Below are 26,185 nucleotides of genomic sequence, written 5' to 3' on the forward strand. Positions count from 1 at the left end.
CAAACACACTCACACTGTACGCACTGTAAAAATTCTTAAATACTATAGATCATTTCTTATTGCCTACAAATAATTTAGCTGTGTGTCTGTGCTAGTCATATCAATGCAATGTGTCACTTGTCCATAAGGAGGCAGAGTCTATCAAAATATTCTTCACTCAGTCTGCTGTGTGAAACCGCTCTCACACTTTGGATAGAACATAACAGCTGAAAGCTAATGATCCAGCACCGTTTTAAATACTAAAATCCACATACCTGCATCTCCTGCTCGATGCGCAGCCTCTCTTGACCAAGTTCCTCCTGATAGAACTGTGTAAAAGAAAACAGAGGTTAAAATTATCAAGAGAAAAAACTAATAGCTCCAGCCAATCCAGGAATACACACAGAAAAAAGAAAGGAGAATTTTGCATCTAATATATTTCTATATTATATTATTTTGTATTTGTGACACTGTTTTAATCATATCCATGTGTTTAAGTGTTATTTGGTGCATGCAGCAGCTCTTGCAATCTACATGAATAGCTGGTAAAATATGGCTGAGGCATGAACACATGCTGCTTTAAGGATGTCTTTCTAGAACAGAAGTCTGGCCAGAGGAGACATGGTGGTCCAGAGGAATGCAGTAACATTAGACGGCTTATATAAAGTATCCATGGTTTTGCATTTCACACATGCACCTCAGGGTCCATTATAATATAATATATAATATACTGCTCCAAAAATACATAAAATATGTAATAAAATAAAGGAACACATTTTAATCAGCATAAATCATCAACTCAGTTAAGCTTCTAGGATATTGATGTGGTCATTTAAGTAACCGAGGGGTTGTTAAGCAGTTTCAATTCCTTTGGTCTTAAAGGAATTAACCATAATTGCACTGGAGGGACAACAGTGAGACACCCACCCCCAAATGATTTTACAGGTGGAGGCCACTGACATCATCTTTTCTGACGTTTATCACTAGTTTTGCATTGGCTAAAGTCATTAACATAAGGTGATACCTGGACACCGCGAGGATGGAAGGTTTGCTGTGTCTCTCAGCACAGTCTCAGGAGCATGCAGGAGATATACAGTTATTCTAGGAGAGCTGCACAGGGCTGTAGAAGGTCTTTAACCAATCAGCAGGACTGGTATCTGCTCTTTTGTGCAAGGAGAAATGGGATGAGCACTGTCAGAGCTAGAAAAAGACTTCTAGCAGGCCACTGGTGTGGCCTCTACAGGGTAGGCAACAGCCCCCTGACTGCCATTAGGTATTGATGAAATCCTTGTACCCATTGTCAGGCCCTACGCTGGTGCAGTGGGTCTTGGGTTCCTACCGGTGCATGACAATGCCCTGCCTCATGTAGTGAGGGTATGCAGGCAGTTCCTGGAAGATGAAGGAATTGATACGCTTGACTGGCCCCCACACTCACGTGATCTAAATCCAGTAGACCACCTCTGGGACATTATGCTTTGGTCTGTATGATGCTGCCAGGTTGCACTTCAGACTGCCCAGGAGCTCAGTGATGCCTTTGTGCAGATCTGGGTCGAGATGCCCCACAGACACCACCTGTCATCTCATTAAGAGCATGTCCTGATGTTGTCAGGCATGCATACAACCACTTGGGGGTCAAACAAACGACTGAGTACCACTTTGAGTTGTCGTAATGAAATTTGGCAAAATTTCGAGGATGAACCTGTCACATAAATTTTGCACTTTTTCACTGTGTCTTTGAAATCAGACCTCTGCAGGTTGATAACTTTCATTTCTATCATCTTTTCCATCATGGCATCTTTTCATTCTTAAAACATTACCCAGTCCAGGTCATGATAGATATCCAGCATGTTTTTCTCCATCTGAGATGTGTCTTCAAAGTGTTCCTTTAATTTCAGTAAGAAATTTAAGACCTGGCTTCAGAGGGTTTTTTTTTAATGTAAAATTTAACTCATATGTACCTCAACATCCTTGTCCTTCTGCAGCAGGGAATTAGATAGCTCATGAACTTGTCCCTCCAGCTCTTCCACCCTGAGTGTGAGTGTTGTCTTCTCTCCACACAGCTCAGTGATGTGGACCTCCTTAGTGCGAAGCTCTTTAGTTAGCTCCTCTATTAACCTGAAAGCAGAAAGAGAACCAGTCAGTGACATAGAAGGATGGATTTCTTCTCATGTTCTCCAGAACTGAGTAGTTTCTTACCTGTCTTTGTTGTTAGATGGTGACAGGATATTTGGAGGCCTTTCATCCTCTGGGATTTCCTCCATCGCGGCATCTAAGGAGAGGAGGGAAGCATGGGATTGTGATCCAGCCAGCGAGGCCATTCGTTCGGCCTCGCTGCGAGCCAGCTGGGCCTCCTGAAAGAAACATGCACCAAAGCAGTTAAGATTTGGGAAGATTGGCCACTATCACAGAGTATCCCCAAGTGTCAGTATTACAGCAGCAGACCAACCTCCTGCAGGAGCTGAATCTTTGCCTCAAGCACCTGCTGCATGTGGTCAATTTCCTGCTGTCTCTCTTGACACCGTCTCTGTAGCTCTGCCTCATTGTGATTGGTCAGGCTCTCTGCTGTTGTGCTGAAGAAGAAAAGGACATCACAGTCTAATCACAAAATCAATCAGATAGCAGATAGCCCACTGTATATGAGGTTTGGACTCCAATAACCAGGTCATTTGGATCTGGTCAAAATAAATTGAATAAACTGTCATAGTTTAAAATGCAGGGTACATCCAAGTCATCCCTCTCCTGCAATGCTAACACAGTCAGGCTTAAAACAATCAGGCTTACAACACATATTATATATGTTATCATGCAAAAAGGCCTAATAAAATATCTAATCTTACACTTTGAATTGAGTAGCAGCTTATTTAATAAGAGATTTAAAACCCCAGCAGCAGTTTACACACAGATCTAAATGTTGTCCGGGGGGTGTCATTTTTAGAGCATGAGGGAAATATTAGTGAGAGCCAAGACATAATATGATGTCATAGGTTTTCTGTCTGCTACATTGCTCATGGGATTTCCTTAGCCCCTTCCACTAATAGCAGAGATTAAGTAGCACACCACCCGTGGTGTTTATTGTCATAGAAGGGATGATCTCATAATATAAAAGGGTTGATATTTGTAGGGTTGTGCATGAAAAGCAGAATTTTATCCCTTTTATTAGTAGCCTGGACTTTCACCGTTAACTAGAGGCTTGTATCGTAACGATGTCAATTTGCTGTACCTGCTGTTACCTGCAGATGTGTGCGATAAAATACTTAGCTGACACACTCAGCTGAAGGTAAACGTCCACCAAACATGAACAATTTAAACTTTAATCTGAAATTTCTCACACACGCCCTGATACTTTATATTTCTGTGCCAGCACATTTGGTGTGTCATGCGACGTCTGACTCCTTTGGACTCCAGCTGTGCAAGCATCTCTCTATATCACTTAGTGAGTCAACAGCGGTATCCCAGAATTCCTGCTCCCAGAATGGCACACGCCACCCTGACGCCACGAGTCCTCTTCTGGACCCTGTCTACATACATTTTTAACTTTATCCACCACATGCAGCAGCTCAGATAACTGGGATATTCTGAACCCATCTGAGCAACGTAAGTGTCTCATGGACAAGTGTCCTTTATGTCAAGTGGACATTCAGGCTGTTCAGACAGCCCACACATCTCTTTTATAATCTTGGTGGGTCAACAACTACCATAAAACTGTTGCAACATATGCTGTACAACCAGACATAATGATGATTAAAAAATACACAAGTATGCCTCAGTTTTTCTACATGATAATAAAAAAATTCTACTGCAGTAAATTAAAGAAATCTGCCAGCGTGAGAAAAAGAATGCACACGCTGCAGAACTCCAGATTCCTTATTTACTGAGCGCACCTGTTCTTCATCAGACAATGAAACACCAAACAGCACCCTCGTAAATCACCTGTGAATGGTCACATGACCAATTACATCCTATCAAAAATCAGTTCTTATATAGGACAAACAATGCTATGGTTGGTGTTTCATGTCTGATGAAGAGCAGCTGGGCTCGAAAAGCTGTTCCATGCAATAAATTAGGACTCTAGAGTTCTGCACTCTGTTTTACCTTTGTCTCATTTTTTGGGCTCTGCACCTGCCCCATAGGATGAGGAGGATGTGAATGGATTGTTTTTTGGTCTCTCTAAGAAATCAATGTGTAAAATTACAGGGAAAAGTTCTGGAAGCTCATTCCCCAGAATATCCTCTAATTATAAAACAAAATGCTTTTGTTAATTCACAGAAAATGCCCTATTTTTTTTCGTACTGTCTGACCCATAGTAAAAACATTAAAATCCTATAGTAGATACTGAAAAAACAGAAACTTTTCTGGCATTGAATTGTTCATCTGATCCTTAATTACTATCTATAAAAGGCCATTTGAGAAATCTTTACCAAGAGCAAAAGTTGTAAAACCTATTGAAGTGTAGTTAAAACTCCAAAATGTATGCTTTCTTTCACACTGGATTTGTCAGGTGCTGGATCTGTGACCCAGCGTTTTGTGTTATTTTATACTGTTGACTTCTTATGTTAATATTCATGTGCTATTCTTAAGTTGAGGTAGAGTTCTAGTATTATTACTGGTTTGTCTTGGTTGAGTTTTAGTCTGGTTTATGTTTTTTCTATTCTTCCTCGTCTATGTAGCTTCCCCTTGTGTCTCTCTCCTCTGTGTCCCTCTCCCTCTCTCGCTCCCTCTGTCTCTTGTGTCAAGTTTGCGTGTCCCAATTCATGTCTCTCCATGCTTCCCGTTTTATTTTGAAAGTCTTGTTTCTATGTTCAGTGTGCTTAGTTTTACTTTTCCCTGTTGGGTCATAATCATTGGTGTCAGCTGTGTCTCCCCAGGTGTTTCCACTTCCCTCTTTTCCCTCCTGTGTATTTAAGTCCTCTGTCTCTCTCTGTTGGTGTGTCTGTTTTCCATTCCCTATGTCATGGTGGAGCTCAGGTACCTTATGATTCTGGTCAGGTTATGTTCATGTTTTATATTCACAGTTTTTCTTGTCATAGTTACTCTCATACACCTGCTCAGAATCATGTTTTCCTTGTCATAGTTTTGTACAGCCTAGCTTTTCCCAGTTTAGGTTTTAGTTTTAGTTTTGCCCTGGTTCGTTTTTGCCTTGTTTTGTATTCATGTTTTTGGCCAAATAAAAAGCTTGTTTTTTTGTTAAGATTCAGTTCCATCTCCTTCTATGTCTGCACTTGGGTCCACTCCACTAACACAATGGCTGCTCAGCCATGACAGGATTGGGCTCTTTGTCATGCTGATGGTCCCTGAGCCCGATGTTTGACACCCATGCTTTCAATGTTACTCTTACACCACTATTTAATCTCAACATATCCCAGCAAAATCCCAACCTTCAGTTCTTTAATTGTTTAATTCCACAGGGACACAAGATAAAGTGGTCACAAATAGGGATGGGTACCGGTGGGTTCTGACATAAACGGTAGTAACCAGACCGAAAAGCAGCGCACATTTCGGTGCTTTATTTCGGTGCTTTTTTTTCCTGAGCTGTGATACACTTCTAGCCAATCATTTTACGTTTCCGAGGATAGTAGGCGGGTCCAGGTACGTACGTTCTTTTAGAGCAGAGCTACAGATTAAAAATGTCCAAGGCGAAGCGGTCAAAAGTCTGGCTGTACTTCACAGCAAAATATGCAAACTCAGCAGCCTGCAACAAGTGCTTTAAGCTGATACTGTGATACTGTCAAAGGAGGTAACACCTCAAATCCGATGAAACACCTGGCGATGCATAGCGTTTTTTTTAAAAGCCCAGAAATGCGCCGTATGATAGCTTGCTGCGAGACCTCACACCGAGCACATCTACTGTGCGTGGGTTGCCTGTTATCGGACCTGGAGTTAGCAACATCCCCCAAAAACCCCGAAGAGGAGAGTCTTGGCCCCTAGCCCTGTCAGTGTAGCAGAAATGATGATGGCAGCAGCAGCCGTTCTTCTCTGGGTCAGTAGCTTAATGTTGTTCGTGTGTAATTTACGTTGAGTAGGCTAACCACGTTATTACATTAATGCATGTAAGGTGAACTAGCAAACCTCATCATAGCTACATGCGGCTGTCTTCTTGTTTGATGGCAGATACTCCCTGCACCCTGGCCAAAAAGGCTAAAATGACCAAAGAAAAAGTGGAAAACAGTTAAACATGACAGGTTTTGGACAAAGTTTGTGTTTTTTCCATTGATTAAGCACTGCTTCCAGCCAAGAGTGATACCATATATGCCCTATAGCTGCAGAAAAGGCTAACATTGTTATCTTTTTACAAAAAACCAGCTGAACATGAGAGATTTTTGGACCAATTTTGTGTTCTCCATTCTTTAAGCACCGGTTTGAGCACCGTTTGAGCACCGGCACCGTTTCAAAAGTACCGATTTGGCACCGGTATCGGATAAAACCTAAACGATACCCATCCCTAGACACAAATGAGAACACATATTTAAAGGTTAATGATCTACGCTTTGGCTTACTGTGTGTGTGTGTGTGTGTGTGTGTGTGTGTGTGTGTGTGTGTGTGTGTGTGTGTGTGTGTGTCTACTAGCAGCTGCATGGCATATGAGCTTTTAGTCATATGAAGTGTTACCATAGTTAAGACAGGACCATGTAGAGCATTACATTTATTATCCAGCAAGAACACCACTTCATGAAAGCCAAATCAGAAAAGAAAGTTAACCAAGTGCTGTGGTAATGTGTACATCAGTGAAAGAAAAGAGAAAAGACCACAGAAGAAGAAATGCAATAGAGATTATTAATAATCACAGAACATGTCTGAAGAATATTTCAACTTGATTGTTATTGATCTTTAGTTTCCAATTGGCGTTGCATCTGTCTAATTGTTATAATCTGTTAGTAGTACCTTATTGTACTTTAACAACTAATTCTGATGAATATTTGTGGACTTACAGGGCTTTGTCCAAAAGGTCCTGTTTCTCCTGAAGCTCCTGCTTCAAGCTCTCTACTTCCACCTTCAGCTCGATGTTCTGCAACAGATGAAGAGCATCAAGATAATCAGTTAACACATCGTGTTATCTTAAAACAAGCTCACTCCTCGGTGCACCACCTCCTCTGCCTTATCTTAAAAATAAAACATGTGTGAGGCATAAAGAATAAAAACTAAATCATGTGAAATCTTTCATCAGTAATAAAAAATTGATTTGAGCTTCATTATTGTTAATCTACTAATAAAATAAATAAATAAATAAAACCCTCCTCATGTGGCCTTAGTTGCTAAGTAACCGTGGTACCTACAGCAAAACATGTGACATTTTTTAGATTCTTATTTACGGCGCGGTGAAAACAAAAAACAGTTGTGGTTCCTTGACTAATATTCACAGTTTTATGGCTTCTAAGCCGCTTTAACTGTCTTAAGTCTGTAAAATTATGTTTATTACCCAAGCTTGCTAGCTTTAGCACACTCTGGTCCAAAGATGGTCACTTTATGATCCAAAGAAAATGGCTACAGCCAAAATGCAAAACTTTCTGAGTTCACAAATGACAGGTGGTTAGACAATAAATTAGGCAATAAATATGGCTGATCCTTTTGTGCAGAATGGATATATATGTATATGATAAAATGTGGAAAAGCTTTTAAGTTTTCATCACTCTCTCTGCTTTTGATTTGATGTTTGTGTAAATCTCTGTCACATATTTAGCACTCATTTGTCTTGGTCCTTGTTCAGTGTCCTTAACCACTACATCTCAGGCTGTAATTGCCCCGTCTCTGCTGAGTGAATCAAGGCTTCATGGGTGTTGTGTGTCATCAGTGCGGAGCATCTGACCGAACTGTCACGGCTGGTATATTTAGAGCTGGAGAATTCAGAGCAGCTCAGATACTCGCTCGCTGTGGCCAAAAGCTGAACTCCACAGTTTGTTTACCTGCTGAGGTCCACAGGGGACATTTTAGGTGCCAATCGGAGCTCTCACACAGTGTTAGAGGACTGACAATTTAATCGTGGGGATCGTTCTTTCCATTCTGACCTCAGCAAAGCCAGAGAGGACAGATTATCTGTCTGTCTCTGTCTGTCCGCTGCAGGCTGAACAAATGCAGGTCTCAGTGGTCGGTACTGAGCAATTTAAATGTTCAGTTTTATTCCGCCTTCAAGCACGTGTGTTGACCTTTTCCTCTTTGCTGTTAGAGAGCTCTCCTGTTAAGAGTATCCAGAACTACTAACAAAAAAAAAAATCAATCACCCTGAAACTAACCAATATTCATGAACTATGAGTGCTTAAATCCGCAGGGCTCTGCAGCTGTAGAGCTGCAAGTATTAGTTGACTATCAAATTACTGATCAAAAGAAAACTGATTGAATATCTAAAATAACAATTATTACCTCGGCCCTGGACGTCATGTGCGGGGTCATTCTGTCTGTAAACACAGTAGCTCAAAAATATTTCAATGAAATGTTCAAACTTTGTAGTTGTGTAGAGTCAGATCATGTTAACAATCTATGAAAATTTGGGTTACATCAAAGTCTTCAAGGTCAACTCAATGAAATGTTGGTCGAAAATTGACAAAAAGCCTTAAGAGGGCCTCCAGGCCATTGGAAGTCTTTGGGAAAACAGGTTTCTGAGCTGACTTCTGTAAAACACTTTACTCATGAGTTCATGGACTTTTCGGTCATTTTAAATGCAAAATGAATTCAATCAATCCCTACTGAATCCAGTTTTTTGAAACCAAGTTGGCGACAGTGGAAACGCTCATCTCAAAACTTCAGAAACCAGTGGATGATGTCACTACATCTATCTTTTATATTGCCTATGCAGTAGCCTGAAGACAATTGATGAAATAAACCTGGACTGCAGGAAAGTGTGATGAATAATTTTTCATTGTTTCTGAAATATAAAGGAAATGAATAACTGATTTATGAAGAAACTAATGCGCAGAACCATTGACAGTGACAATAATGACCCCACAGAGGCAGAAATACTGTGTGGACTAAATGACTTCAATGTTCAGTGTATCATATCAACAGAAAAAAATAACATGTTTTTTTTAAGAGTGAAGTTTGTTTAATTTAAACAAATCCATGACTATCTTAAAAAAAACCTCTACAACAAGCTGGGTTTTCTATATTTCTATGTTTAAGTTTTAAAATAAAACTATAAAGACTGTAGATATACCTTTTAGATTTGCCATTGTTCAGCGTAATGTCTTATGATAAACAATCCTTTTCAACTTATGTTACTAAGTCATGCAACAGCAGCTTTAACATATGCAATAAATATGTGATAAATGGGTTCCAGATTCCTGATGATATGAAGCCTGTCTAAAGACTCTGATAATAGCAAACATGTATTCCCGTGTGTGTGCATGTTTGTGTTTGTGTGTGCGTGTGCATGAGACAACAACATGGTTTACAGGAACTGTCTCGCAAAGAGCTCTATATATAGCCACCCATCACCGTGCACCTGCTACTTTGGCCTCTCCTGGCCTGACGGCCCTCAGCAACACATCCACTTTTAACTAAGGGTAGGGGGATGGCTGCACTTCGAACCTTGACAGGCTCACCACACAGAAATTGAACACACCTGTATCATGGGGAGTGATCAGCTAATAGTGATGTGCTATCACATCAGCTTCAATTCTTGGAATTATTATCCTGCTCATCCTGTTTTAACTGATACCAAAGATTTACATGGTTTGGTAGTATCGATAACATTAATTATACTGACAACAGCTTTTTAGATGAGTAATTTCTTTAGAAATCCATAATTTCAATGTAGATGTACAATGACAATAAAGGGGTATTCTATTTTATGCTATTGTATTCTATTCTAATTTTAAGGGTCCTTCAATAACTTCCCCAAGTTCCACACTTTTCCAGACTAAAGACTCTGGACATCTTTGTGGATTTTAAGAACATATTTGACATCACAGTGCAAATAGCTTGATGAAAACTATAGAAATAAATGTTTTAAAATCCAAATTTTAACATGTACCTTATAAACCCACCTACGTTTTTACCACCCAGTAAATTTGCGAATCTCTGTAAAATATAAATAAAAACAAAATGCAATGATATCTAAATTTTTAAGCCCATATTTTCTTTACAATAGAAGATAAAAAAAAATGTAACGTGTTTAAAGTGCAACATTTTACTATGAAAAATATCAGATAATTGAGTTTGACGGCAGCAACTTTTTTTCAAAAAAGTTGGGACACGGACAACAAAAGGTCAGAAAAGTATGTGGTGGTATAGAAGACTGAGTTTCTCAGAAGTAAAGATGGACAGAGGTTCATCAATCTGTGAAAAATATATAATCAAACAATTCTGAGAATCTGGAGAAATCTCTGTGCGCAAAGGACGAGGTCAAAAACCAGTACTGGATACCTGTGATTTTGGGCCTTTAGTCAGGACATGCATTAAAAACACAAATGATTCTGCCATGGAAATCACTGCATAGACTCAGGAACACTTTCCAAAATCAGTTTCTGTGAACACAGTTCACCGTGTCATCCACAGTGCTGGTTAAAGCTCTATCATGCAAAGAAGAAGCCACATGTCAACATGATCCAGAAATGCTTGCATCAAGGCAGTTTATATTTTAAAGTAGAGATCCTTTAATAACACCGAGAAAACCCCAACAATCAAACGACCCCCTTTGAGCAAGCACTGGCAACAGTAGGAAAGAAAATCTCCCTTTTAACAGGAAGAAACCAGGGATGGGCAGACATCTGCTAATGGGAGGAAAACTGTTCTGTTTCCCAAAAATTCTGTTTTGGAAAAAAAATGGATGCTGCATCCTCTGGACTGAAGAGGAGAGGGACCGTCTGGCTTGGTGTCAGTGCTGAATTCAAAAGCGTGCATCTTTATAAAGGTTTAGATCGCATGAACTCCCATCCAGACAAAGTCTTTTTCGGGAAGGCCTTGCATATTTCAGCAAGACAAACTGGATACCACATCTATTACAACAGCATGGCTTCAAAGGAGAAGATTCCAGGTGCTGAACTGACTTTCCTGCAGTCCAGTTGAGAAACTAGAATCCTATAACAGACTATCACAGGACAATGTTCCTATCCAAACGTCTGACAGCTGGTCTTCTCAGTTCCCTGACGGATTACAGACTGGTGTTAAAAGAAGAGAGGATGACACAGACCCAACTAAAACGAGCTAATATGTTTCATAAAGATGCTAAATTTTTCACTTTACGCATTCGATTTGTTTTTTGTTGTTGTTTTTTTTTACATCCTATTGCAAATAAAATATGAGTTTATGAGATTTGAAAAAAGTTGCATTTTGTTTTTATTTTTTTTTTTCAGAAAATACTTTTTTTGGAATTAGGTTTGTAGATCCTGGCTGCTTGTGATATTATACTGTGAAATGCTGTGTATATTTGTAGTATATTGCCATGTTTTCCTACTAATTATTGTAATCGTGTACCCATCATGTACTTGGGACAGTTACATGGTGCTAAGCTATTTTACAGGCTGTGATGTACAGGTTTATAGGTACCTCTCTGTGGGAATGCTGTGCTGCTAGCTGTTCTGTTGACAGAGCTGACCTGGCTCTCTCAAACAATGGTAAATATTTAGGGTTTTCTGGCTTCTTTAAACTCATCCATCCATCCAGCACAAAACGCTTTTTTTCTCAACTTTACCATATAAAATAGTAAGGACTCTAAAACTGAACATTTGAAGAAACAATTAAACACATTATTACATATTTATACCACACTATGTTTCTCAAATATGTTTAAGATGTGACTGAAAGTGAAACATACAAGCACGTGTTACGATGACACATGTGATAAATACATCAGTGCACTGAAGCCGGCTCTATAAATAGAGATTCTTGGGCTCTCAGAGAGATCACTATGTACCCAGGACTAACACGCCAGCCTGTACTGTATTACACAGAGATGCTTCGGAGGAAAGATGGGAACATTATCACTCTGTCATGATATTCAACACGAGCAGCTCAGGTCGGATAGCATCCACAGAACAAAGATTTAGTCTCCAAATAAAAAGTGCTTTGACTGATTAGCCTTTAGTCACACAGAGTGGGGCCTGTGAGGCACACGGATTAAACTCCAGCTGCATGTCTGTACAACATGGGATCGAGTTTACCCAATCACTGCTGGTATGCAGTAATAGCGGAGGATAAGAGGACCAACGCTCAGGTCTTGTTTGGCTGGATTAAGCAGCCATTAATTTCTCATATCAAAGAGTCGGTGGTGATCAAAAAGGAATTAGAACCAGGGGAGAACGAAAGTGATGAAGAGACGCCGGCTGGCTTTTGCAAACAGACAACAGCTGAACTGGGTCACCTTACTGTAGGTGCACACTTTGCATGCAGAGATGGACGCAGAAAACACATTTAGAAGCAGAGCAAAGCAGCATGTTCACAGAAACAGCATCCTCATAGAGACTCTATGAGAAAGACCATTGTTTTTAGATCTGCAACTAATTATTACATCTGTGAGTTTCTTGCTTTGCTCAGATAAGCAGAGAATTCTCACTGTCGATCAATGAATCTATTTAAAAATCTAATATTTTAATATATTCTGTATATTTTGACGATCTTAAAATTAATTATTGATTCTAGCACTGATTTAAAGCCAAGCATTCATTACTCCAACTATGACACTGTAACAGGTGACCTGCAGTACCAACACTCTAACCATACTTTTCTGATGCTATATTTAGCTTTATGATTCTAGCTACCCTTGTGTCTGTTTGTCAAGATTAAACTAAAACTACATGTAAACACATTTCAAAGGTGGAGCACGATCTTTAAAACTGCACAACTGGTTATGGGTTTTTGGTGGAGGATGTGCTGTCTGGATCCCTTCCTACTATATATATTTTAACTAGTTGTGGACTGTATCTTTTATTTTGTGCTCTCACAGTTTCACTCTGTATAAAAAATGTTTTGCTTGGGACAAAACCAACTTTAAAACCATTTCCAGAGATGTTCTCCCCTTAAAGCAGCACAGAATCCTAACAGACTTCAATAACCTAGTCTGTTGGAGTATTACATAATACTGGTGCTGTCGTGTTAATATTTTATTAATCAAGCCAGGGATCATGAAAATACAGTTAAAGCAATCTGAACAACATCTCTAGAAAGTGTGAATACTATGACTCCATCCTTTTACTTTAACATAGTCCATATTTCGAGAATATCTGAAGATATACTGTTGGCTGATTTTTTTTAAATTTAATTTAATTGATTTGTTTGGGGGTTTTTTGGGGGTTTTTTTGCTTCTATTAAAATCAGCTAGATCCTTGCAAAATTCAGGCTCTTGCATAAAATTATGGCTATGCAATCTACGCAATCACTGCAAATGTAAATCTAAATTGACATTTTCAAGTTTCGAATCAATTCACGTATCTAAAATACTGATTCCAGGACAAAAGCTTTACCAAGTTTCTAAATAAATGCTCCAAGCACCAATTATTTTAATTAATGTATAAGGCATATTGTTTTGCTGCACTTCAAATCAGTTCAGAGAAAATAAATATGAGATGCAATATGAGCATCCAAATGGAAGACAAATAGAAAAAAATTTAAGCATGTGTTTTACATCTTATACTCTGATTTAGAGCAGGGCAATATGCCCCAAAATATTTATCACGATATACATTTGAAAATTTGCGATAACGATATAACTGCCACTAGACAAAATACTTTACAACTCCACAACTTTATTAGTGCAAAAAAACCCAAAGATCAATGTATTTTCACTTAAACAAGCAGCTTTTTTATGTGAATTAAAGTTATATAAAAATTTAACAGTGCAAATGCAAATTCCTTGCTGAGAGTTTAACCAAAAGGCATTTCCAGTGGAAAGTGGCCGACATATCCTCAGCACAACCATGTATAATATCCACAAAACTTAAAAAGAGGTTATACACACACAATACGGTAATATTATGTTGAAGCACAGTACGTACGTGCCTGCCTACGATAGCCGCAACGCTCCGACAATCCATCAAGCGGTGCAGGTTTGTAGCTTAGCAAAGTCGTACTAAAACATTTGACAGATTTTTGAGCGCCGTGTACCACATAAAATCATTTCGAGGTCAGTAAAAACAACCAGAATTCATACATAAGGCACACGGGATTATAAGGGGCACTGTCGATTTTCATAAAAATCAAAGGACTGATTTTAAGTGTGCCGTATTTTTCAAAAAACACGGTAATAACGACGGCCCGCTAGCATGCTCTACCAAAAATAGTGCTTTGTTGTGTATCTGACAGCCGAAAGCTAAACCAGTTCCACACCACTGAAGTTGCAGCATTTTTACAAACTAAGTGTGGTTCATCCGTTTCATTCAACGATCCTTTCGCCCTTCTCATTGCCGCCATGCTTTTTCCGCCATGTGCGTATGAAAAGAAAGGCACTGCACATGCACATTTTACCCATATTCTATCATGATATTTCATTTTCTTATCGTTGCCCAACATTATACCGGTATTACCGTGAAAGGTATGATATGGCCCAGCCCTACTCGGATTTAAACATGAATGCCATTACAAGCAATGTAATTACAAGAATTAACTATAGATAAAATACGCATTTTTTATGATATAATGTTACAGTGTTACTTACATAACTAAATTACAGTATAAGACAAATCTTATAAGATCTACAATGTATCCATATAAAACATAAACCTTTACAGTATCTACAAATGCAAATGTATTTGCAAAATAAAATAAGGTATCCAGATTCAGGTTGTCATGAAAACCGCTGTATAAAACAAGTTATTGTTAGTATTATTACTGACACAACTAGAGCTTCAATGTCAATTTAATATCTCTTTTGATAACGTTTGTGCTACTCTTTCATTTTGAGTTGTAATAAAAAGTAATAAGGTTCAACATTTTACTTACAGCTCACACACATCCAATAAATATTTTTTCATGACAGGAGTCATTTGATTTTTATTATAAGCTATTTTCTGACATTGTGGTGTTGTTCTACATGTTTATGCAGCCTTGGATGTGTCTGAGTGTTTCTGTGCTGTGAATCAAACAATGGGCACAAAACCCCAAATGCCAGTATGAAGCACCCCGGATAGGAAAAGAGAAGCCAGCCAAACCAGCCAGAAACATGTACTGCATTAAAAATACTACAAAAAGAGGTAGTTGGAGGTTAGTGTTTCACAGGACAGCCATGTCTTGTAACACGCACTTGGTAAAGTCCCATCACCTCAACCAAACCAGTGTGACAGCTGGATCAACAAACATGTCTCAGTAAAGCAATGGTTTATGACAGTCACCACATGTGACTGATAAATGAATAAATTCATTTAATTAACTGTAAACACAAAATCAGCTATCACCAAAAGTCAAGTAGTTTGCCACTACTTTCCTAATAATTAGAGAGCTGTCCCACTCACCGTGCGGTAGACATCTTCACTGCTCTCCTCATACTTCTGCTGGATCCTCTCCTCCAGGAAGTAGATTCGGAGCTTGAGGCTGAAGTTCTCCTTCTTCAGGTCATTCAGGTGCTGTGATAAAGTACGGTAACCGTTAGACATGACTGTCAAAGTGCATCCACACTGCTTGACATGATGTCCATCATAGATCAGAAATGAATAGCTGTCCTCGACTTCTCCATGTCATGGAGAAAAGGAGTCCATTTCAAAGTACAGCAGCTCTTAAGCATGCCCTTTTGTTAGAGTCCAGGAACTGACAGATATGCCTTCCTCAAAAAAAAAAAAGAATATTTACAAAGTGTCATTCTTGCATCTAACAGGCCATAAGGACACAATCTACAAAATCACTCACACATACTAAATCTAACACACTCACACATACATGCACACACACACACGCGCGCGCTGAGGTTTTCAGGGGCGTTTGCAGTGCAGAGGGCTACTCTGCAGCCCGGCGGTCAGAGATGCAGCCGTGCGAGCTCCATGGTGTGTTGTGGTCTGCACAGGAAGGGGACAGGAGCTTATCTTACTGGGGGGAGACATGTCTGGAATCCCAGACTGCCACGGGAGATGGGAGGAAAGGGAGAGGAGGGGAGGAGGGAGTCAAAAAGACTCACAGTTACTTGTGATATGAAAGGAAATCTCACACCTCTGTAAAAAAAAAAGGGGGGGGGGGGGGGGTGAGATGTGAGGCACTTTCTGATCTTTTCTTTTTGTCTGCATTGTTTTTCTGTATGGATTCAAACCACTGTCAAAATCCACCACTGCTGAACTTGGGATATGACAATTTTTCTATAACACCTGCTTTATTTTTTATTTAGCTTTGCTATAGTTTAAGTAACTAAACTTTCACAACCAAATTAGTACCTGTCATATCCCATTCTGGGGGTTTTCTGAAGCTCCTTTTCTTAAAAATAGTATATAAATATCATCTTCAATATCTTACTCAGGGTACAGATTGTCTTAACCTAAACATTCACGGTGAGTTAAATGTAGAAGCCAGTTGGGAAAATTAGCAGTAGCAGTAGCTCTTTTAGCCTCTTGCATTATTAGAAAATGTATTTTTTATTTATGGTTTTGACAGAAATGTCAGTTTGTGGCAGAAGCAGGAGATATTTCAGATAAAGAAAACCACAGAAAAATCCATTCTTGCTTTCAGCACTAAAGTGCAAACAAAGTTAGCAAACAGCTAAAGCCGTTTAACAATAATTAGCTAAATAGCTCTTTCTAAAGCTCTTTTAGTGAGCTACAGGAAAAGCAAATATGGGACATATGGCTGACTGGAAGCAACACATATGAGTATGTGTCGATGCTAATGTTGTTTTGCATCTTTTGGAACCTTGCTGTCATTTTTTTTCTCCTCTTACACTAATAATGATGTTGAAGATGGATTAGCCCACCCTGATTTTACCATAGCCTGTGATAGCTACACAATCAGCTCTGGGAATGAAGTTGAGAGACACTGGTGGGAGTGAAACAGGCAGGTGAGTGGAAAGAAGTTAAAGAAATAGGAAACCTGGGAGCAGTGAGCCACAGTGCTATTAATAGGTAGCTGTCCTCAATCTCACTGTGGAGAATCCCTGAATGTCCCTCAGAGAAACTAGCAAACTGAAAGAATTGAACTCAAGAGTGAAAAAGGAAAAACGGGTTCTACATATCCTAACAATACAAACATAAGCTGAAACCAAGTGTGAAAAGATTGGATAATACAGAGACACAGACAGGACAATTAGATCATTTTTAGTTCATGATGCTTTCAGTGAGTGTGTCCATTATAGTGTCAGGTTACATGCTGTTGCTAAATAATTCAGAGCAAAGATAGGCTGGGCGCCAAGCAGAGTCTCCACGTGACATCAGGGATGACATCATCTACCTCTACATTTAAACTCTGCACACAACATAGTCGCATCCTCATAAATAATCACACACGTGTCCACTCTTCATCAAAGAGAAATAAATTGGATTTATGATGTGTATGTATAACTCTGCACTGTGTTGTTTGAAGTGCTGTTTGGTGTAAATGTGCCGGCCACGCTCTCTCAGAAATTACCTCAGCTCTCGTGACTGTTTGGTCCCTGATCCCATTTTAACTGGGCTTATCAGCTCCTCCAGCAGGTTTTATTCTTATAAAGTGCATGTCCAAAAACACACATTTTTAGAGACAAGCACGGAGATGTCATATACTGTGGAGAACCTGGGGATCAGTTTCTTGGTCTATAACAGTCTCTTTAATTGAATATAGTAGTAGAAGAATTTAGGTTGCTGATGTTATTATTGGGTACATTGCAAATGAGCGATATACTGTATTATTTGCACTGGCACCCCAAATAAAAAGTAAAAAAGAGCAAATGATTGCTCTAACATGCAGTTCAGAAACAGTCACAAGGTTTAATGAAATAATTTGTGTTGCTGGACATGAATTTTCTCCCATTTCTTTTAAATACCGATGATTTTTGTCTGATTTTACTTTCACTGAATTGATATCATTTCATATTTTCTGTGAGACCATGCACTAACAGTTAAACATTATGGGTTCCCTGTGATGATTTGTTGTCTTCTAGGGCAAGACTTTGCAGTAGCATGCATATGGAGGCATGTGCAGTGCTGTGGAAAAGTATTCCCCCCCTTTCTGCTTTCATAGTTTTTGGCATATTTGTCACACTTAAATGTTTCAGATCATCAAACAAATTTCAGTATTAGACAAAGATATCCTGAATAAATACAAAATACAAGTTTTAATTAAGCTATCCAAACGTACCCAAAGTATCCTATCCAAAAGTAATCGCTCCCCAACCCTAATAAACTAGTTGTGCAACAACAATTGCAATCAAGTGTTTGTGATACCTGACAATGAGTCTTTCACAATACTGTGGAGGAATTTTAGCCCCACTCTTACTTGCAGAATTCTTTTAATTCAGCCACAATAGAGGGTTTTCCAGCATGAACAGTCTGTTTAAGGTCATGCCAAAGGATCTCAATCTTATTTAAGTCGAGACTTTTACTAGGTCCCTTCAAAAACTTCATCTGATTATTTCTATGCCATTTAGAGGTGGACTGGCTGGTGTGTTGCAGATCATTGTCCTGATCATAACCCAAGTGTGCTTGAGCTTCAGGGCATGACCTGGTGGCCCATACAGTCTCCTTTAGGATTTTCTGGTAGAGAGGCGATTCATAGTTGCATCAATTACAGCAAGTCATCCAGGTCCTGAAGCAGCAAAGCAGCCCCCAACCATCACACTAACACATCCATGTTTGAATGCTGGTATGATTTCCTTTCTGTGAAATGCTCTTTAGTTTTATGCAGCTTTAACAGGACTCAAAACTTCCAAAAAGTTCAACTTTTGTCTCGTCAGTCCAAAGAATATTTTTCCAAAAGTTTTGGGGATCATCAAGATGATTTCTGATGTTGACGTGCTCTTGGAGTAATTTTTGTAGGCCAACTATTCCTGGGAAGGTGGTCGGCCAAGTTTTCTCTATTTGTGGACAATATCTCTCACTGTAGTTCAACGGAGTCCCAAAACTTTAGAAATGGTTTTGTAACCCTGTCCACACCGATATATGTCAGTGACGTTGTTTCTCAGTTGTTTTCTTAGATCGTGGTGTGATTTGCTGCTTTTTGAGATCTTTTAACCGACTAAACAGGTTAAATTTAATTGATGTGTTGCTTCAACAGTTCTGACAGTAATGTGGCCTGGATGGGTTTTTTAGTTTCAGGTTGTTGTTGTTGTTGTTGTTGTTTGTTTGTTTTTAAATGAAATCCCTGTAGAAACGTAAGCATGGCAAAACTGTCCATCTATCTCATTAAAAAGGGTGCGATTTTTCTGTGCTTGTGTAAGGTGACAGAAAAACATATACTGCAATTCATCCCCTCTTTATTATCAGTTTTCACTTTAGTAATGCATCGGGAAATCACATATGAATATTATAGCATTATAGCAAAAATAAATGAGTTCTACATGTACAATTAGGGCCATAATTTGTTGGAAAACAAACATGCTTTGTAGTTTTTCCTCTGTACCCCACCACAGCGCTTTTTAAATCAATTTTAAATCAGTATGTAACAACTCTTTAGGAAATGCTACCATTTTATACACAACTGCCCATTTTCAGAGGCTCAAAACTAATTGGACACTTGACTCACAAGCAGTTTCATGGCCACTTCCCTTGTTATTTCATGGCAAATGAATCGAACGTAATATCTGAAATTGATTCAGTGCTGAATTTGTATTTTATAGCTTTTCACTGTCATTTTAAATATGAGCCCCTAAAGGACATCAGATTAGACTAAACACCAAAATAAGCCTCTCAGAGAAACCGTGAAAAAACATTAGGAGTGACCAAATCATCAGCCTGTATATTCTTACTCTCTGCTCAGATTTAGACAAATGCTGCAACACTGATCAAACAGTGCTTCATAGTTCAAAAGGGTAATGACCCAAAGCTACACAGATTCTCAAGGCACAGAAATGGGATATTCATCAATGGATAAGCCAGTGACCTGATCTCAACTGTACAGAGCATGCTTTTATGGCTATTCAGTACAAGCCGAAGGCAGAAAGACCCACAAACAAGCAGCAACTGACAATGGCAGCGGTAAACATCTAGCAGAGCATCTCCAGGGAAGAAATACAACATATGGTGATGTCCATGGGTTTTAGACTTCAGACAGTCATTGACTGCATCCAAGTATTAAAAACAATCCATATCTATTTTCTTCTGCTTATCCATGTCAGTACAGAGGGAAAACTTACAAAAAATGCAGTTTATGGACCTAACTGTGTAGGCAAGGGAACATTCATTTGCAAATAACATTTTATTTGTAATGTCTTTTTTTAAAACTGCAGAAAACATTAAAATGCTAATTATGACTTTGGCTTGGAGTTTGTGTCAGTGATATTGTGAGTGCTCTGAACAGCACCCTGCCAGACATTAAAAGGAATACTTAATATACTCTCTTCTAATGTGACTGCTACAATGCCCAGCAATAGTGCAGCAGACACTGGGAACCTAAAGTGGGCCATGCAGTAGCCAGAGGCAGATTTTTAAAATACCAGGAGAGTTCTGGGTGTTTTCCATCCACATTTCTCCACTTGCAGGTGCTCTCCTTTTCAGTACGGTATTTTTAAAACATGCTCTCCAGATGGTTGGAGTATGTGCGTGAATTCCTGGGTTAGACTATCCTTATTTCCTCAATACTGATCTCTGACTTTATCTTTTTTTTTTCTGTGAGTCCATGAAGCCACTAGATGGCAGCATGAAGCATGTATTCATCTGGCACATAATTCATTCAAATGCAGCATCATGGGGATGAAGAAGTGTCCCTCACATCAAACTCCATGATATCTAAAAATAAAAGCTCTCACCTGTTCAAACTGCTTGAGCGTGTGAAGCTGGAGAGGGGGAGAGTTGTCTGTTTCATCACTGCACAAATCTAAACAAGGGGAAAAGGTGCGTTCAAAAAACCTGAAAACTCATGGAAATATTAAGTTATGTGTAGGAGGGGGGGGGGGGGGGATACACACCTGTCATGTGACCTGTGATCTTAGATGAAGGATCTTGAGTACTGTGAAAGAAATGGCAAAAAAAAGCAAAGTCAGCACTGAATGAACATAAACAGACAAGACAAGAGTGAGTGAACACCTGCACAAGTAGATCCATTCCAACACAAAACAGCCAAGTAATGGTCTCTCCGTTTTACTGCGTGCCCTTAAAAACAAAGAGCTCTTCCTGAAATTTAAAAGCCACTAAAAGCCCTTTCAGTATAACAGCATGATGTCATTTGCACCTCTGTATTGGAGTCTCAGCAGGGGAGAGAAGAGATAAGAGAGGAGCCACGGGGTCAAAGTTCAACTGGGCTTCACTACCAACTAACGGAGGGGGTGTTTGCCTTTACAGTCACCCCTAAGGTTAGAAATAACAGCAGTAAGATGCAGACAGTCTGGGTCAACACCCAAACAGTATACAGACAAATATGCCCAACATTAGGCCAACTGCTACTGCCCCATCAGTGCTCCCCCACTTCATGGGGAATGCCCCTGACAGCTGCTGGGTCAGTAAATGTAAAGACAGCTGTATGCATGCCAAAGGGTTTTAAAAGTTCACCAGGTGGACAAATGGTATACATGCTGTAGTATTTTGGTAAACAGCGCATCCAAATCACAACTGTCTTACACAACTGTTCCCTTAATGCAGATATAGGTCAGATGGTGTGGTCACCATGGAGAATTTGAGCTATGTGATGAGTGGTTATCAAAAACCATCCCTTATTAATGAAAGTCAAGCTTTCATCTCTTAAGCACTTGGTGGGCGTACATGAAGGAATTCAGCCTTAGTTATCACTTCTAGGACAGCTGCATTGAGCGCCTCCAAGGCCCTACTGCCCACCTGCACCGATGAGCCCTTTAAGCAGCCTAGTTGGTGCATGCAGTTTATGTTTATTCCTGCAAAGTAGGTCAGAAACACCGCGTCTTTAATGGCATCTTCCATCAGAAACCCTTTTACAAATGTAGCTGTGTAAGGATAAATGCACACATGCGCAATCACAGAGAGACATTTGCATCACCCCCGATAGCTTTATTCTCCGATCCGCGGCTACTGTGTGTGAGTAGCCCTGTGAGGAGAGAAAGACGGCCTTTTATCCAGGATGGATGATGGGTGCACATCAAGTGAGAGAAAATAACTGAAATGGCCTGACTGTAGCAGCAGTCAGTGCTCTGATTGAAACCGCGGTTTGTATCGCCGGAGTCGTGTTTTTGTTAAAAATGCCAAATAAGCATCCGTCTTCCGCTGCGGTGTCCCCCCGCACACAATCAGCCACCTCACCTCTCTGACTCTCCCCAGACTTGCTCCGGCGACGATGAGCTCCACTCCATAAAGGCTATTCCGTCATTTAACGGGCATCCATGCCGGAAAGCATCGCTGCGTTCAAATCAGCCGTACATCACTCATTTTTGTTTGGAGTACATGAGCCACATCCACACAGGAGCACGCTATCCGCAGCGGCCGAGGCATCGCGCACCGCTCAGGTTTGGAGGGGGTGTGTGTGCGTGTGTGTGTGTGTGTGTGTGTGTGTGTGTGTGTGTGTGTGTGTGTGTGTGTGTGTGTGTGTGTGTGAGAGAGAGAGAGAGAGGATGCGCGCCCTGAAAATGAAAAGCAAAGGATGCTACGAGCCCACACAAGAGAGTGCCACTAATGTTGATTCAGCCCTCCAGGAGAGCAGCTGGGGGCAGGAATATACCCACTCTTTTAAAGATATAGACACCACAGGGTTGGGTTGCCTTCTTTAGCAGTAATGTGTAGCCTACATTTCTGATTTAATTGGAAATTGCAGGTTTCCCTGTTTTCAAAGCAAAACTGTTGCTCAGTAGTTGTGTTAAATATTAATTATGCTATAGTCCTGCTCTTTGTCATGCAGTCATACGAATAATAAACTCTGGAGAACAATGGTGAAACCAGTAGATATTTGAAATTATAAATAGCAATAAAACAGCTTTTTTGGTTCTGATGCGAAGTCGTTTTGGAACAGCAAGTGATGGATATGATTTCTTATTACTGATGGGCTGGAAGTGAGTTTACTTTCACTCACTTATCTGATGTAATATATCAGATTTAATAGCGCAGGCCTTTTCCATCTCAAATGTATTTTCCAGGAACGCATGAAATAAATGTTAGAGATTCAAATGATTTCCAGATCAGAATCCTAAATTATAGACTAACCATACTGTAACCTTCAGATTATATTAATCCCAGAACCAATAATCTCATCACAGTGACTCAGTTATTTTCAGTAAAATGATTTCAGGATGCTTTCAAGTCTGCTGGGACTGATTATAGCTCTGTTTTTACGGCTTATTATAAGATTGTTGGGGTTTTGTTTTTGTTTGTTTTTTTTAGTTCAACCTGAGTGAGAAAGCAAATTTAGACTTGTTCCACACAGCTGCAGAGACTGGCCACACTTTTATCTGTTTAAGGAGAATGGTGGTGGAGGGGCGCTCTGAAAGGGTGAAGGGATTAGGGGGGGGACAGAGTTAATGAGATTGTGGCATTGTTTGCGAGTGGATGTGAGGAGCGGATGTAGCTTTGGTAATCTTGTTAGGAGTCACGGAACTAATGTGAGCTAATTTGCTCTCAAAAATGATCAGGACAGAAAGAGATGGAGACAGCTCCAGGCTGAAGGACAAATGCTCTCTAATTTCAGCTGATAGGGGAACAAAAATGAGAGTAAAGATGGTTAATGTTTACTGCCTCATCAGGAGCCTCTTCCCATGTCACTTAGAAGAACACCCCACCTCTATCAGCCATCAAGTTCCACGTGGCAGCACGCAGTTTACAGGGCTGTTTCTACCACAGCGCCCTCTCCTGGACTGAGGTTGGGCTTCTTTAGTGCTCGGTGGATCTTTGTGTGCTGACACATTAAAACTGGTTGTGACCTACAGCAGTGCAGCCAAGCTTCAAATTGATCATTGATCCCTATAGCAGGGAACTGAGAGTCTCATAAAAGAGGAACACAGAGAATTTACAGACAACTGGAAAAGCTTTTATTTATTTATTTACTGATTGATTTTGCATCGAAATCTACGACTGATCTTTAGACTTATGAGAAACTAAATAGTCTATGAAATGTAGAATACGTTTGTGAAAAGGTCTGAAAACTCTAAAGCGTGTGGAGTGAGTTTAGAGCTTTCTCAAATAAATAAATACATGAAAGTAAAGGAGAAATGTAGAATAAAGTGCAACTACCTACCACATTTTTAAGATATAAAATATTAATTGTTGAAATCAAAGATTCTGAAGATCATTGTCATATTTTCTCTCTCTCTCTTTTTTTTTAAATGAGTTACCTTATTTCCAGAGGTTTTCCAGTTTGAAATAATATTCAGCTGTAATGACTACAGCAGACACTAGATGTCCTTATAGGACCGCTGAAGCCTTCAGCCATTATACACAAAAATTCACATTTAAATGAAGAAACTTAATGAGAAACTGCGAGTTTGGAATAACATTAGACCACGTCACTGTCTCAGCGTGCAGTGCCATGCATCTCACCACAGGAGGTGCTTTTCTCGCTTACCATTGCATCTCAAATGCAAGTGGGGTGGTCCTGTTTACTGTGCAGCATTATATTCTGTTTAGAAATGTCTGCTGCCAAATTAGCTGCCTTGTCCTTTTTGTGCGGTGTACATTTCTATACAGTAGTTACGAAGTTACACCTTATCCAAACGTGAAAAAGCTGAATATAAACACAAACATAAATAATTAATAAATAAATTCAGCAGCAGACCAACTGAGGCTACCTAAAAATAATAATAATGATAATTATTGTTAACAGACAAATCATCATTATTATTGAGAAGAGTGTAATTGTACCATTACTTTCATGGCTTAACTTTTCAGAACTATTTTCACAAGATACTTGTTTACTACTCCACATGATAGATCAGTGCTACATGCACATGTTCCACAAAACATTTATATTTAAAAAAAATCCACACGAAGGCTTATACTAAAATCTTTAATCTTACTTTTTAATCTTATTTTGCAAAATATTGAAATTAAATCTAATAATCTATTTTGAGCCTCACACAGAAATGGTTCTTTACCTTCATCATCCATCTAGATATTTATACATTCACATCACATACAGAAGGTCTGTAACGACAGCAAGTCTCTGATGGGTTCAAGTCCTATTCCCAAAGACCACCCGGGGTCCTGTTTTTGCCCCTTGTGGTTCTGTAGAGATGATCCAGATGGCAGGGGATTTCATAAAGTCTCTGTCAATCACCTTGTTCTCCTCTTCCCGGGCCATTGCCTCTACTTCAGGGCTGGTTTGTGGGGACCAGTCTGCCATGAACTTATCCTTGGCCTCACAGTAGTTCACCACCACTTCTGCAGGCTGCTCCCCAAACAGCCAGTCTTGAGTACAGAAAGAGAGGGTAGGAGACAGATGTCAGAGAGAAGCGCTGCCAGTAGCTTGTGGTTTGATTATTCTGGTCTTTAAAAAGCTAGCGGTACAGTAACAAACCTGCACAGTCATGGATGAGGTCTTTGATGAGGTGGCCCGTGATGGCGTAGAGAACCGAAAACACGACGAAGACGGCTATGAGCAAGTAGAGGACGTAGGTGGGCAGGTGGATAGCATCCCGAGAAGGAGGGATATATGACTCAAATAACACTGTGCCATCTTCCTCTTTGTGACGAACGTTTAAGCTGTCCATTGCAGTCTGGCTGCCTCTGCTGTCAGCCTGCGAGTCCAGTTAATATCTGTGGGTCATCGCTGTATTAAGAAGCCGGCACAAAGATTTAATCGCACAGAACGTTCTGTGCAAAATACAAAGAGATCAGGAGGAAATATCACATTCTCCAATGTCAGCATTGTAACAACAGCAAAATTACTCAAAATTCAGGAAATCGTGAATGAAACTCTTTGCATGAATCAAGGAAGCTGTGAAGATCCTCTAATTCACAGCTGATCAGCCTTATGACTAATGACTGCTAAAGTAAGATTTAAAATAAATGCAAAGCTGTATCTCATGTGAACAAGATTCCTGTTTTTCTCTCTGTAGAAATCTATCTATCTATCTATCTATCTATCTATCTATCTATCTATCTATCTATCTATCTATCTATCTATCTATCTATCTATCTATCTATCTATCTATCTATCTATCTATCTATCTATCTATCTATCTATCTATCTATCTTACATCACTCAGCTGTATTTAATATGCTCAAGTGCAATAATCCTCTGCATTTATAAACAAGGTCATCACCCTGGGCACAAGCAGGTATTAGGAGAA

The 26,185-nt window shown here is 39.6% G+C and overlaps 2 protein-coding genes across 2 annotated transcripts in view; both read right to left on the bottom strand.

The window, feature by feature from the left end:
- LOC113010876 (myomegalin) overlaps positions 1–22,576 on the bottom strand; it is a 55,079-nt gene extending 32,503 nt beyond the window's left edge. Inside the window, exons 1-9 of the mRNA XM_026150130.2 lie at positions 22,212–22,576; positions 20,912–20,952; positions 20,753–20,820; positions 15,351–15,461; positions 6,906–6,982; positions 2,426–2,549; positions 2,176–2,330; positions 1,938–2,094; positions 255–308 (exon numbers count right to left, since the gene is read on the bottom strand). Coding sequence (XP_026005915.2) covers positions 255–308; positions 1,938–2,094; positions 2,176–2,330; positions 2,426–2,549; positions 6,906–6,982; positions 15,351–15,461; positions 20,753–20,820; positions 20,912–20,952; positions 22,212–22,261 — 837 coding nt within the window. The 5' untranslated portion in view covers positions 22,262–22,576. The remainder of the gene's footprint in view (positions 1–254; positions 309–1,937; positions 2,095–2,175; positions 2,331–2,425; positions 2,550–6,905; positions 6,983–15,350; positions 15,462–20,752; positions 20,821–20,911; positions 20,953–22,211) is intronic.
- Positions 22,577–24,886: 2,310 nt separating this feature from the next.
- On the bottom strand, positions 24,887–26,012 carry LOC145422066 (uncharacterized). Its single transcript, XM_080293366.1, has 2 exons — positions 25,411–26,012; positions 24,887–25,301 (listed from the first exon to the last, which is right to left on the bottom strand). Exons 1-2 carry the CDS (start codon positions 25,601–25,603, stop codon positions 25,066–25,068), a joined length of 429 nt encoding a protein of 142 aa, XP_080149492.1. The 5' UTR covers positions 25,604–26,012; the 3' UTR covers positions 24,887–25,065.
- Between the last annotated feature and the right edge of the window lie 173 nt (positions 26,013–26,185).

Source organism: Astatotilapia calliptera, chromosome 18 (assembly GCF_964374335.1).
Source record: "Astatotilapia calliptera chromosome 18, fAstCal68.1, whole genome shotgun sequence".
NCBI classification, from domain to species: Eukaryota; Metazoa; Chordata; class Actinopteri; order Cichliformes; family Cichlidae; genus Astatotilapia; species Astatotilapia calliptera.

Excerpts from the sequence above, each read along its gene's own strand:
- LOC145422066 (XM_080293366.1), bottom strand. The coding sequence starts at position 25,603 with ATGGACAGCTTAAACGTTCGTCACAAAGAGGAAGATGGCACAGTGTTA. Across the intron at positions 25,302-25,410 it reads CCTCATCCATGACTGTGCAG|ACTGGCTGTTTGGGGAGCAG; the intron begins GTTTGTTACTGT and ends TCTGTACTCAAG.